We start from the raw sequence: 13,979 nt of genomic DNA on the forward strand, positions 1-13,979 counted from the left end.
AGACACATGCAGCCCTGTGTTCAATGCACACTATTCACAGGCACCAAGACATGGAAACAGCTGAAATGTCCATCGACAGATGAATGGATTAAGAAGATGTGATACATATATACCCTGGAATACTACTCAGCCATAAAAAGGAACAAAATAATGCCATTTGCAGCAACATGGATGGAACTAGAGATTCTCATACTATGAAGTCAGTCAGAAAGAGAAAGATAAATACCATATGATATCACTTATATGTGGAATCTAAAATATGGCACAAATTGGGGGTTCCCATTGCGGTGCAGCAGAAATGAATCAGACTAGTATCCATGAGGATGGGGGTTTGATCTCTGGCCTCGCTCTGTGGGTTGGGGATCTGGAGTTGTCATGAGCTGTGGTGTAGGTCCAAGATGAGGCTCGGATCCGCAGATCCTGCACTGCTCTGGCTGTGGTGTAGGCCAGCAGCTGTACTCCAATTCAACCCCTCATCTGAGAACTGCCATATGCCATGGGTGGGGCCCTAAAAAAGGCAAGTAAATAAATAAATAAACAAATAAAAATAAAATGGGTACAAATGAACCTATATACAGAACAGAAATAAACTCATGGGCTTAGAGAACAAACTTGTGGTGGCCAGTGGGGAGTGGGAGGGAGTGGGGTGGACCAGTTTTTGCTTAGTAGATGCAAACTGTTTGCATTTGGAGTGGATGAGCAGTGAGATTCTGCTGCATAGGACAAGCAACTATATACAGTCACTTGCGACAGACATGATGGAATATATTATTAGAAAAAGAACATATATATATATATATGTATAACTGGGTCACTTTGCTGTAGAGCAGAAATTGACAGAACACCGTATATCAACTATAATAAAAAAATTTAAAAATCTATTTCCTCCAGTCACCCACTTTCTTTTAATTTTTTTTTTCTTTTTAGGGCCACACCTGAAGCATATAAAAGTTCCCAGGCTAGGGATCAAATCGGAGCTGGAGCTGCTGACCTCCGATATAGCCCAGCATCCGGGTGCATCTGCATCATACACCATAGCTCAGGGCAACACCGGATCCTAAGTGAGGCCAGGGACTCATGGATACTAGTAGGGTTCGTTAACCACTGCACTATGATGGGAACTTTCATGTTCCAGCTTTAAAAAAAAAAAAAAGTGTTGATGAATATGTTTACCCATTTTGAATTAATATTAATATTTGAATTTGTAACCTTTATATTATTTCATTTGAAACAAGCAGTCAAAACATATAACCTCCAGACCTCCATGATCCTTCAAAGAACAACCACCCCCCCGTCCCCCCAAAATAAATGGCAGAGTATGCTACAAAATAATAGTGATTATTTCTGGACCGTAAAATTAGGAGTTTCATAACTCACATGTTGTTAGTGAAAAAGTACTTAGGTTACTAACAAGAGTACTTTAAAATAAGAGAGAAACAAAAGGAGATTCAAAGCAAACAGCTAAAACCAAAAATAGGCTCCACTGCCTCTCCTAGAAAAGAGCGGGGCTGTGGAACCAGCTCCGCCCGCGGCTGTCTTGCTCACATTACACCTGCTGCTGAGAGTCAAGGACACCGAAGCCAGCCGTGGACCAGGGGCCAGCCTGGGTTTCAGCCACAGTCTTGGGTCTTGAGCCTCCTTCAAAACCAGATTAAAAACTGTAACAACAAAACCCAAGTGAGGGAGTTCCCCCTGTGGCCCAGCGGAAACAATGGGTAGGATGCGGGTCTTGCCGGGTTCCTGGCCTCGCTCAGGGGGTGGGGATCGGGACTGCTGTCGGGAAGGTCCCGGACAGGCTGGGGTCCTGCTGTGCGCTGCAGTGGCTGTGGGGAGGCCGGCAGGTGTAGCTCTGAGTTGACTCCTTGCCTGGGAACCTCCTTGTGCTGCAGGTGAGGCCCTAAAAACCAACAAAACGAAACAAAACAAAACAAAAAAAAGCTTCCTTTCAGTTTCGTTTCTCCTCAAGCGTTCCTAACAGGACTGCTACAGGTTCTAGTAACCTGCCTGCTTTTCAGCTTCTAAAGAGAAGAATCCTTTTCAGGAGGAGCCAGACGCTGGCGGAGCCCCCGGGGTGGGGGGGGGACCCAGAGCCGCCGAGCACGTGGCTCCTGGTGCAGCATCCGCGCCCACAGGTAAGTCTGCTCCTAAACTTTACCTTCCAAGCAACTTTCTGTTAAATAACAACAATAAACGCCACCCCCCCCCCCCCCGCCGCCAGCCCCGACCCCACACAACACGCCTGAAGGCTGCTGGCGGCCAGAACCATCCCAAGCGTGTGGGGCCTGCGGGGCGCTTTGCTGGGGCGGCTCATCCGCTGCGTTTGGGGCGCCTGCCAAGCTTGTGTCTGGGATGCGGCGCTGCTCCTTCTGCAGCGTCCACGCGAGGCTGCAGCACGGACCGGTCACGGGGAGGAGAGCATCCTACCTCACCTGCGCCAAGGGGGCGAAGTGCTTTCCAGAACTGAGGGACCAACCCCCAATGCCCAGCCCCTCGCAGGGGATCTGAATGGGGCCGCTCCCTCCTTCCTTCCTCAGACGTCCCGGCTGCCCCCTGCTGGGCACTGGCGAAGCTTAGAATTTATATATATATTTTAAAAAACCAAAAACCCTCCTATATGGACCATATGTAATATTCCAAAGACTCTACAACGCTATACTTATAGGAAATGATTCGTTCTCACTCTCTAACCAACTCTTAAAAACAACTGTATGGTCTAAGCCTATTTTTCATCCTTCATTGTTTCCAAATGAGGAGTCCCTAATCCTCAGGGCCCCCTTCCTGAAACCCCAAATGACTGTGATTTTTCGTTTCAGGTTTTCACTCTTTCCTTTACGAGAATGTAAATAATGCAGTTTCTTTCAGCTCCTATGGTTTATACCAACAGAAAAGGCCGGGGGAGGGGGGCGGGTAAGCGAGCAGGATCAGTGCGGAACAACTGGGAGGTTTTTGTTTTTGTTTTTAAATTCATGGACCTGCCGAGCTGTGAGGGTTGGAGAGGCCAGGGAGGATGGGCAATGGAGCCTGATGGTCTCCACTGCAGGGTTCAGGCGGTGGCTGTAGTTCTGAGAAAGCTCAGCATTTGCATTTGACCAGTGGTGGGTGGCAGGTGACAGCCTCACACCATGTCACCTAACCAGGACAGCAGCAGGTGGAGCAGAAAGAACCCTGCCTGCAGAGATGAGGGATGAGAGTCTTCTCCTGGCTTTGTGGGAGGGGGGGAGAACGGGGCGGGGGGGGGGGGGGGGAGGCATTTTCTCCATCCACAACCTCGAGTGTCCTCACTGTATGTCCTTTCGTCATTGGTTCTCAACCTGGGCACCTTGCTAGATTCACATTCTACCCTTTTTTAGGGTGTGGAGAGAAAACATATTGGACTCAGAGCTCTCATTGCCTTTATTTATGGATGGGCGGGGGATGAGATCCAAAAACAAATGAGCCGCATAGAATTTGCAGCCTCATCTCACCCCCAGTTCCAACCATAAGCATTGGGAAACAAGCCTGCTGTCCCCTGGCCTTGTGGCCTTAAGCCACCGCTCAGGGCCAGGCTTGCCTCTGACCCCTCCCAGGCAGCTTCTCTCTGGGACTTTCTGAAAATTGGGAAGGAGCAACTCAGCGCTGCTGGGAAATGAGCAGTTCTTTCTTCTTCCTTAATGAATCTCCACGGTCGACATGTCCAGGCGTCGTGCTGACCCACCTGAGAGCCGAGTTTGGTTCTCGGTTTTTTCACGTGAATGTTTCTGACCAGCTCCACGGAAAGTGCAGAAACTGCTCTTCTTGTTTTTCTTCACTGACTCTTTATTTAAGATATACTTTTTCATGGGCTTATAAGGTACATCCTATTTTTGGGGAGTATTTCTATTTAAAAAACAAAACAAAACAATTTCCCAATGACTCAATTTCCCTGCACAGAAGATGATTCTTAAACTGTGTGGCCAAAGAATCTGGATGACTTCTTAGCAAGGAGAAGTCAAAAGCTTTTTCCCTTTTGGAGCCCCAAACTCCTTCAGTCCATGGAACATTATAACTGTTTCTCCATATATTATATTTTACAGACCTGTCTTATATTAAATTGGAATCATCGATTTATGGGGGGTTTTTTTTGGTTTGGTTTTTGGCCATGGCGTGGTGTGTGATCTTATTTCCCAGACCAGGGATTGCACCCAGGCTGCAGCAGTGAAAGCACCAAGTCCTAAGCCCTAGACTACCAGGGAACTCCCCCTGGAATTGTCAATTTAAAATCTCAGATTTTTTTTTTGTCTTTCTTTTTTGCTATTTCTTGGGCTGCTCCCACGGCATATGGAGGTTCCCAGGCTAGGGGTCCAATCGGAGCTGTAGCCTCTGGCCTTCGCCAAATCCACAGCAACACAGGATCTGAGCCTCATCTGCAACCTACACCACTGCTCACGGCAACGCCGGATCGTTAACCCACTGAGCAAGGGCAGGGATCGAACCCACAACCTCATGGTTCCTAGTCGGATTCGTTAACCACTGCGCCACGACGGGAACTCCAGATTTTGTTGGGTATTTGCTGTCCTCATCACGCGTTTAATAGCTGTTTTCAACAGCTAAGTTCAAACGGTGGAAGACATGCGTGGAACCCGTGTCGTAACACTTCGTGTCCAGGTGCCCCAGGTCCTCGGAGTCGCAGGTCTCCCTCCGCATGGGCCTCACGGACAGTTTTCTCTCATCCTGTGCTTAAGCCTTAGTTCTGGGGGGAGTTCGCTCAGGTGAGGTGCTGACCTTGCTTCCCAGGAGTCACAGTGCCCCTTGACCCTGTTTCCTCAGCTTTGGGTAGAGCCACCGCACTGCATCATAGGATGGGGCTGCCTGTGCCAGCAGTAACACTGGATGACATAACTAAAAGAGATGGGAACAGAACTGTAAAGGAGCAGAGATTTTGCATATTATTCCAGTTAAGCTGGAATAAACTTAGAGTATTATGGCTTTGGGATATTAAACATAATCCCCATGGTAACCTCAGAGAAAATAACTATAGAATACACACAAAAGGAAATAATTGGGGAATTAAATGTTTTGGTACAAAATGTCAAATAAACATAAAAGACTATAATGTAGGAAATGAGGGCCAACAAATGTTATAAGACGCATAGAATACAAATAGCCAAATGGCAGCAATAATCCCTCTCTAATAGGAATTACTCTAAATGTACATAGATTAAACTGCAGTCAAAAGACAGAGATGGACAGATTTGATTTCAAAAATGATCTACCTATGTGCTGTCTGCAAGACACTTACTTTAGAGCAAAGACACCAACTGCTTGAAAGTCAAAGGATGGAAGAAATTATTCATGAAAATAATAACCCTAAGACAGCATGGGTGGCTATACTTGTACGAGACAAATTGGTCTTTTAAGATGAAACATGTGACAAGAGACAAAGTATATTAACTAGTAACTAAATGTTCAATATAAAAAATGTAATTATAATCACTTACGTACCTAATAACAGAAAATAAAATATATGCAGCAAAAATTTACAGCATTGAAATGAAAATAAAAAACTACAATAAACTATGATAATAGTTGAAGTCTTCAATATCCAGCTCTCACTAGTGGAGAGGGTAACCACACAGCAGAGGATTCAGGAAAGAGAGGACTTGAAAAGTAAAGGAAATCATCTAGCTCTAACAGACACTGCAGAACACTCTACCAAAAGCACCGGATACATAGTCTCCTCAAGAGCACATAGGAGGGTTTCCAGGGTAGACCGTATGTGTATATTTGACCACCAATTTAATCTCAATAGGCTTTAAAAGCCAGATATCCTACAAAGTATCTTCTCTGATCACAAAGGATGAAGTTATCAACAACAGAAGTAAAATTGGAACGTTAACTAATTTGAAGAAATTAAGTAACACATTCTTAAACTATCAATAGATCAAGGAAGAAATCACAGGAGAAATTTAAAAATGCTTAAAGAGGAGTGATAGCAATAACGCAATATACCAAAACTTAGGGGAGACTGTGTGAAACAGGAAATTTATAGTGTAAATGCTTCCATCAAAAAAAAGACCTCTACCTCTACGACCTAAAAAAAAAAAAAAAAAAAAAATTACAGAACAAACTATATCCAAAGCCAGCAAGTAAATAACAAAAGTTAGAGGAAAGATAAATGACATACAGGATTCTCCCCTTATCCACAGGAATACGTTCCAAGACCCCAGTGGGTGTCAAAAACCTGGATAGTACCAAGCCTTAGGTGTACTTTGTTTGATCCTATACTAACAGACAGGTAACACACACCGAGCGGGTACACTGGACAAGGGCGTGATTCATTCACAGGTAGGACAGAGCAGGATGGCGCACGATTACATCCCCTTACTCAGCATGGTGCACGATTTAAAACTTATGAATGGTTTACGTCTGAAATGCTCTATTTAGTATCTCTGTGCTGAAGCTGACTGTAGGTAATTGAAAACATGGAAAGTAAAACCACAGAGAAGGAGGGATATTGTAAAGAATGGAGAAACAATGCAGAGATCCATGAAACTAATCAGTACGAGCCAGGTCGCGGGTGAGGAGAAACTGGAACTCTTGTGTGCTACTGATAGGAATCTAAAAATACACCACAAAAATCCAAAACAGAACCTCCATGTGATCTAGCAGGTCTCATTCTGAATACAGACCCCCAAACTGAAAGCCGTGTCTCAACAAAATATCTGTGAATGCATTTCCTCAGCAGCATCACACACAACAGGTAAACGGAGACCTAAGAAAATGTTCATGGGTGGATGAATGGCAAGGCAAGATGTGGTCTGGACACTCGATAGAACATTATTGAGCCTTAGAAACGAAGGAGATTCTGACATAGAGCCCAACTCGAGGGAATCTGCAAGACACTATGCTCCGTGAAATAAGCCAGTCACAGAAAGATACTGTATTGTTGCACTTATATGAGGAACTTTGTGTAAAAGTCAGAGAGACAGAAAACAGAATGGTGGTTGCCAGGGGCTGGGAAGAGGGGGCTTGGGAGTGAGTGTTTATTGGATAGAGAGTTGCAGTTTTATAGATGAAACCTTTCTGGAGATGGATGGCGGTGAGGACTGCACACGATATGAGTGTTCTTAATGCTACTGAACTACTTACTTAAAAGTGGTTCGATGGTAAATACTGTGTTAATGCATTTTACCACAATTAAGCAGACCGAGGAAAGGTACTTTCATACTTATTTTCCAACTGATTTTCAAAAGGGAAGGCTCAGTTCTCTCTGTGGACCTCCTTGATCAAACAGCATCCCCTTCCAGAAGTGGGGGTTTGCACATCCAGAGAACAGGGGTGCGCTGCATCCAGGAGCCTACGGACAATTATCATCGAAAGAGGTTGTTCATATTTATAGAGCTCTGCAGTGAGGGCTCTGAAAATCACCAGCGAAGAATGAATTCAGTCCCACATCACAGACTTTATCGGATAAAATTATCTCCAGCCAAAATTTGGTTTTTTTTTTTTCATAGAAAGGTGTCCCTTGAAAACATCAGACTCACTAGTGGCTTTTGTCACACGTATAGACTCAGGCCTGAGAATCTGGGTTTTACAATCACTTTGGAAACTCCCCATCTATGTTAAAGTTTGAAAACCACTTCTGAACAGGAGGGAATGATACTACTTTGTTTCTGTGAAGCTAAAACGTGTGGTTCTTTCACAGCTGAGTCTAGTTTTTCAAAATAGATTTTTCGAAAGAATTCATATCTTTTTGCGGTTTCCCTTAGTCTCATCCATGAAAGGGGAAAATGCACATCCAGTGAGTATAAAGTGGCTGTTCAGGGTTATGTTTTACCTCCACGTCCCTTATTTCTCAGAGCCTGAAGACTCTAATAAAAGAAGACCAAACAGAAATGGTGTGCTTTTGGCAGATTATTGTTTTATTCTGATGAAGACTTTATGTCCAAGCCTCACAACTCTGTAATTTGCAATTGATAAAATGCCTGGGGATCCATTTGTAGACTAACTTGTCAAGGTCCTTGTTGCAGATGAGCTCCTGCCTGATGCAGAAGAGGTCTTAGCAGGTGCAGGGGAGGTCTCAGCTCAGGTGGGATGGGTGGGTTCCCGCAATGCCCTCTGAGAACCCTGACCACTGACACTTACTCAAGCAGGGAGCTTCCTCTCCTTCTGCAGACACACTAGTATTTTCTGCTCCATATGAAAATAACTGCACCCACTGGGGTACAATTATAACTGAGTCCCACTGGGGACCTTTCCTGGCACAGTCTCAAAGCTGCCCTGATCTGTGGTCACAGGCGAATTTAGACATACCCATCTGCTTTTTCCGGACAGTTGGGTCACAAGCAAAGTGGGAGGTTGGGATAGGATGATTGGAGCTCTCAGGGTTGAGGGCTGTTTTCCTCCCTGCCTAAAATTCTCCTCAAGCAGCAGAGCGTGCCGACAGATGGACACCTGAGAAGGAACAAGCCTGTTCAGCACAATTTAAAGAGCAGCTGCAAAGAGAGCAGAACCAAGAAACCGTTCACCCAGGACTTGCTGCCAAAATGACAGAAGAGGGAAGAGAACGAGAAAGGACCTCCACAGGTACAGGGGAGGGCTCAGCGCCTGGTGGGCGGGTGGTCCCGGCAGTGTCCTCTGAGACTCCTGCAGGAGAAAGTGCCTGGAGCAGAGGCTTCCTCTCCTTCTGCGCACACACCCTACCTCATCTGAAAGGAACAAGGTGCACTGTGGTTGGGGTCCAGCCAGCCAGTGGGGGCCTCCCCGACACATCCTCACACCTGCCCTTCATGTGCGATCACAGGAGAATGCAGACATCTCCAAACACACTTCCCAGACAGTTGGGTCACGGGGAAAGTGGAGGTTTCAGGGTGGGGGTTGTAGCTCCCAGGGCTGACTCTTCTTTCTGTCTCTCTCTAAAATCTTGCCGGAGCAGCCGAGCAGGACAAGAGAGAGACCTCTGGGGAAGAAAAGGTGCTTCTTAAGCAACATGTTAAAAAGCTGCAGCACAAGCTGGTGAACCAAGAAAATGTCTTCCAGGGATTTCGAGCCAAAATGACCCTGGAAGTAAGAGAAAGAAAGAAACTTCTGAGAAATATGGATGAGAGGATTGAAGCAATCGAGGTAAGTCTGGTCGGGGTCAGGGCACACACAGACTGTGCACAGAGCCCTCGAACCCCAGGAAGGGATGGCTGGAAATTAAAGCAAAGTCACAGGGAGAAGCACCCGTGTCCTGTCTGCCTTTGATTCACTAGAAGTTCTGAGGTTTTCATGGCTAATATCCAGGCACTTGAGTTCTGTTCACACTGAGTTTCTAAGAGTCCAGGGGGAACTTCATACCCCCAAGTGCTTATGGCATGTGAATAAATTTCCCAGGGCTTCTGCTGCTGTGTTGAGGATTCCTGGTTGATCTTGTGGAGCCTATTCAAATGCGGTTCTCCGCTCACCAAGTAGATGTTCTAACCAAGTGTATCTAATAAAGGCAGGAGAAGTCACTACAGCAGAACGTGGTAACCTGTCTTAGTAGCTGATTCGTCCTCTTACCTCCTAGAGGCCACCTGCTGGGGCATAGGGCAACTCGTGTTTCCAGTAGAAGGATTCCAGTTCCTCCGAATCAGAATCTGCGCTAGAGAGAGATGAAGTACTATATGACTCTCTCCCATCACCTTCTCTTCCAAACCCAGGCACTTTTCCTTGAAATCTGACTGACCTCTGAAGCCAAGTAGCATAGGGTCGCAGAGGTCCTTTTGACTGAACACTTGTAAGATTTCCTGATGTGCTTGAACGCATGTAAGTGATTTTGAGTTTGCTGCGTTTTCAGGGTATTCTCCTCCAGTCATAATAACAGAAGGTTCCCTAGGAGGAATTTCTGACCATGTCTTTCTTGATCTTTGTTTTGTTGGTACTTATTTCACTGTTAATCACCCGCTGTAGAAAGACTCAAAGGAGGCTACAGCCACGAGGAGAGCTAGAGCTGACACAGCGCAAAGCTGGCTTGTCACAAGGATGTCTCGGGTGTTAAGAAACTTAATAGTGGTCTTGGAGTTCCCGTCGTGGCGCAGTGGTTAGGGAATCCGACTAGGAACCATGAGGTTGCGGGTTCGATCCCTGGCCTTGCTCAGTGGGTTAAGGATCCGGCGTTGCCATGAGCTGTGGTGTAGGTTGCAGACGCGGCTCAGATCCCACGTTGCTGTGGCCCTGGTGTAGGCCGCGGTGGCTACTGCTCTGATCGGACCCCTAGCCTGGGAACCTCCACATGCTTCAGGAGCGGCCCAAGAAATGGCAAAAAGACAAAAAAAAAAAGAAAAAAAAAGAAACTTAATAGTAGTCTTAAAAAGAATACCTCAGTTTTCTTTTCTGAGATGGGAGTAATAATAAACTCAAAAAACAGTTTTTTTGGAGATATAATTTATACACCATAAATTTCATGCATTTAAATTGTATAATGGATACACAAGTTCCAGTGTAAGTGTACGGTGATTGCACATCAGGAAGACGATTGAGAAAATCTTCCTGACGTAGGACTACGTCTTTTATGTGCTGCGGTTTCTCCTATGACAGCCTAAAACCATCGCGGGCTCTCAGAGCACTAGTCATCGGCCTCGGTCATGCCCCCCTGGAAGAGCAGTGTTGGCTCACTGGTCGTAGTGGGATTCTCCTTAAGACACTGTCATGAGGACTGAGCCCCAGACCCTTCTGCTAGGTCCTCAGTCCCTGAGGACGCCTTGTGGCTGAATGGAGCAAACCGCCCCTGTATTCTTCAGACCTGAATAATTCAGTCTCTCATTTCACAGCCAAAGTTGTGTTCAGATCATATACCCACTCTTTTTTTTTTTCTTTCAATTTAAGCCAAAAAACTTAAAACTTTATTAAAAACTCAGGCACCTGTGCCTCCCTGAGCTCCCTGCCCAGACTCTTTAAGTCATGCCTAGGAAATGCGCCATTGTGCCTTAAGACTCCAAATCTTAAAATGAAAACCAGCTCGATTAAAAGGTTTAAGACCACCACTCAAGCAATGAGAGCTGACGACCAGGAGAACTCACCTGGACAGCTGATAGGTACTGAGAAGCCGGGGTGGGGGTGGGGGGTTCAATGGGCCATGGAGGTGCAGAGCACCTGTTGTGGGTGACCTCCAGGTGTCTGTGGGTGGGTGTCCGATATCCTGCCAACCATGCCAAGTATATGTTCAGGAAAATTAATCAGTCAATGTAAGAAAGACATGGAAAAAGTCTATTCAAGCAAAATTTGAAGATTATAACCCAAGAAGAGCATCTCAAAAGCTCTGAGAACTGATCTGCCCTCTAGAAGTTGAGGCACAGTTATATAAGGTTTTGGAGACAGAGGGCTGTACAACACATGACATATGATTGTTCCTTTCCACAATCTGTATCTAAGCAGTGAGTGGCCCCTTATAAGATCAGGAAGGACTGTTGTCTCTTTTTAAATTTTTTTTTTTTTTTTTGCTTTTTAGGGTCACACCTGCGGCATATGGAAGTTCCCAGGCTAGGGGTCCAATCTGAGCTCCAGCCGCCCGCCAACACCACAGCGACCACAGCATCCAATCCTTAATGCACGGAGTGAGGCCAGGGATCGAACCCACATCCTCATGGATACTAGTCAGATTCGTTTCCGCTGCACCACACCAGGAACTCTGGAATGTTGTCTTTTAAGGAGCTGCCTCCCGGACGCTGGCTGAGTGTTACTCGTCACAGTTGAGCAGGTATTTCTGATGACAGGGAGGCTCAGTGGCTGCATAGCGCATGTTCACAGAGCAGCGTGGGGAGAAAGACCAAGGCAAAGGGTAGCAAAAAGGTTTTATGTTTAATTTTTTCTAGTCTTGTCACAAAAGACAAAGTTTACTTCACAGTGTGAAATAAGTTTTGAAAGATTGGTACATATCATCCAGGGTGAGATGTTATCAGAAAAGCAGCAAACAGAAGAACAGCATGCGAAGCATGCAAAAGCACCAAGGACACGTATTTGTAAAACTGCGCCGTCTTCTGACTGGTGGAAGCTGGCACGGGGGGTGGAGGAACCCTGGCAAGGGGCTGCAGGGCAGGGAGCGGCGGGATGGCGGGCCATGTGCTCTGGGCAGGGGCGGGCAACCGAGCATGTGATCCAGAACAATTCTTTTCTCAGACTTTTTAAATGGAAGTTCAGGGGTGACCTGCCTGACATCTATTTCCCCTCTGTGATCTCCAGAGCTTCCTGGGGATAACAAAAAAACGAAAGAAATGCTGCGTAAAGAACGGGGACCCCCTTCGAGATGCAGAAAAGTCATCCGCAGGTGCAGGTGAGGGCTCAGCTCACAGTGGAGTTTGGTGCTGCAGTGCTCTCAGAAAACTCCCACCAAGAGAACTTACAGAAACCACGAGTATCGATCGTTCTGTGAACACACACGGCAACTTCTGAAAGTAACAATCTGAGCCATGGTTGTAGGACCAGTCAGCCATTCAGGGCCTTTCCCAGCGGATTTTACTTTCTGCCCTGCTGTGTGGTCACCAGGTGGATTTAGACATGGCCGTTGGCTTTGTCAAGACAGTTTGCACACAGAGAAAGCAGAGGAGTGGGGGGGGGGGGTTGCGCCCTCAGGACGGACTGCCATCTCTGTCCCGCTTTATAATCTTCCTGGAGCAGAAAAGCCAGGCAAGAGCAAGGCAGCTGCGAAGGAAAGTGAACTTCCTGAGCAGAAAGATAGGGAACTGCAGCAAAAGTTAGGGGAACAAAAAGGATGCTCTGTGGGACCAAGTGCCAAAATGACAGAGGGGATAAAAGAAAATGCAAAGAGAGCAGCAGGTGGAGGTTAGGGTTTGGCTCACACTGGGTGAGGAGGGTCGTGCTGGGTCCCCTGAGACCCCACCAGGAGGGACTTTCAGAACGTCACCAGCAAGAGCTTCGTCTGCTTCCGTGAGCACACTCTGCTGCATCTGAACAGAAACAGGCCCCGTGTGGCTGTAGGGCTCACCAGCCAGTCAGGGCCTTTCCTAGCAACTCCCAAGTCTGCCCTTGATGTGGGCTCACAGGTCCATGCAGACGGACCATCTGTTTTGTCCCGACAGGGTTGGTCCCTGAGAAAGTGGAGGGTTTGGCACAGGGTGCGGGGGTGGGGTGGGGGTGGGGGGTGGAGCCTCTCAGCTGATGGCCGTTTGCTGCCTTTTCTGCATTCTTCCTGGCACAGGAGAGCCAGCCAACCTGGAGGCAGCTCAGAGGGAGAAGGAGCTTATTCTGCAAAAGATTGCAGAGCTGGAACACAAGTTGGTGGACCACGAGAGAATCCTGGAGAGGTTAAGAGGCCACATGACAGATGGAGGAAGAGAAATGGAAATGGCCTCAGCAGGTACATGGGAGGCAACCGTGCAGAACAGGGGCGTCAATTCCCCGCAGTGCTATCTGAGACCCCAGACAGAGAACCTTCTAAAAGCAAGGCACGTCCTCTCCTCCATGACACCCTCTGAGACATTGACCACGACAAGGCCCAGTGTGGCTGAAGGTCCGTCCAGCCAGTCAGGCCTTTCCTAGTAGACTCTCAAACCCGCGACCGATGGGGGACCACAGGTGCATTTAGACACGTCCCCTTCCTGATTGTCCAGACAGTTTGGTCCCTGAGAACATGGGGTTGCGGGAAGGGCTTGTAGCTCTTAGGACTGACTTTATTCTTTGGCCTCTTTACAATCTTCCTGGAGCAGAAGAGCAGGCCAAAAATGAGTCCACTGGGAGAGAAGAGGAGCCACTGGAGGAAAAGGTTACAGAGTTGCTGAGCAAGTTGGAGGACCAAGAACAAGTCCTCAAGGGATTTAGAGCCAAAAGGACAGAGGCGATGATAGAGAGACGTAAGCATCTGAGAGAGATGAGAGAGAAGATTGAGAGGCTGGAGGTAAGTCTATGCCGGATCTGGGCAGGGACTGTGGAATAGAGTCTGGGACCTCGGGAAGGCGGGGGGGAGAATCAGGGCCAAGTCCCAGAGAAGCACCGCTGTCCAGCATGGCTTTCGATTCACCAGAAGCCCTGAGCTTTTCCTGGCT

At 47.0% G+C, this 13,979-nt stretch overlaps 1 protein-coding gene across 1 annotated transcript in view; it reads left to right on the plus strand.

Moving 5' to 3' along the window:
- Positions 1-5,458: 5,458 nt before the first annotated feature.
- The window catches only part of LOC125130000 (guanylate-binding protein 6-like), a 30,896-nt gene continuing 22,375 nt past the window's right edge, over positions 5,459-13,979 (plus strand). Inside the window, exons 1-5 of the mRNA XM_047785351.1 lie at positions 5,459-8,544; positions 8,894-9,081; positions 12,160-12,250; positions 13,136-13,294; positions 13,644-13,831. Of these exons, the coding sequence (XP_047641307.1) occupies positions 8,505-8,544; positions 8,894-9,081; positions 12,160-12,250; positions 13,136-13,294; positions 13,644-13,831 (666 nt within the window). The 5' untranslated portion in view covers positions 5,459-8,504. The remainder of the gene's footprint in view (positions 8,545-8,893; positions 9,082-12,159; positions 12,251-13,135; positions 13,295-13,643; positions 13,832-13,979) is intronic.

Source organism: Phacochoerus africanus, chromosome 6 (assembly GCF_016906955.1).
Source record: "Phacochoerus africanus isolate WHEZ1 chromosome 6, ROS_Pafr_v1, whole genome shotgun sequence".
In the NCBI taxonomy this organism is placed as follows: Eukaryota; Metazoa; Chordata; class Mammalia; order Artiodactyla; family Suidae; genus Phacochoerus; species Phacochoerus africanus.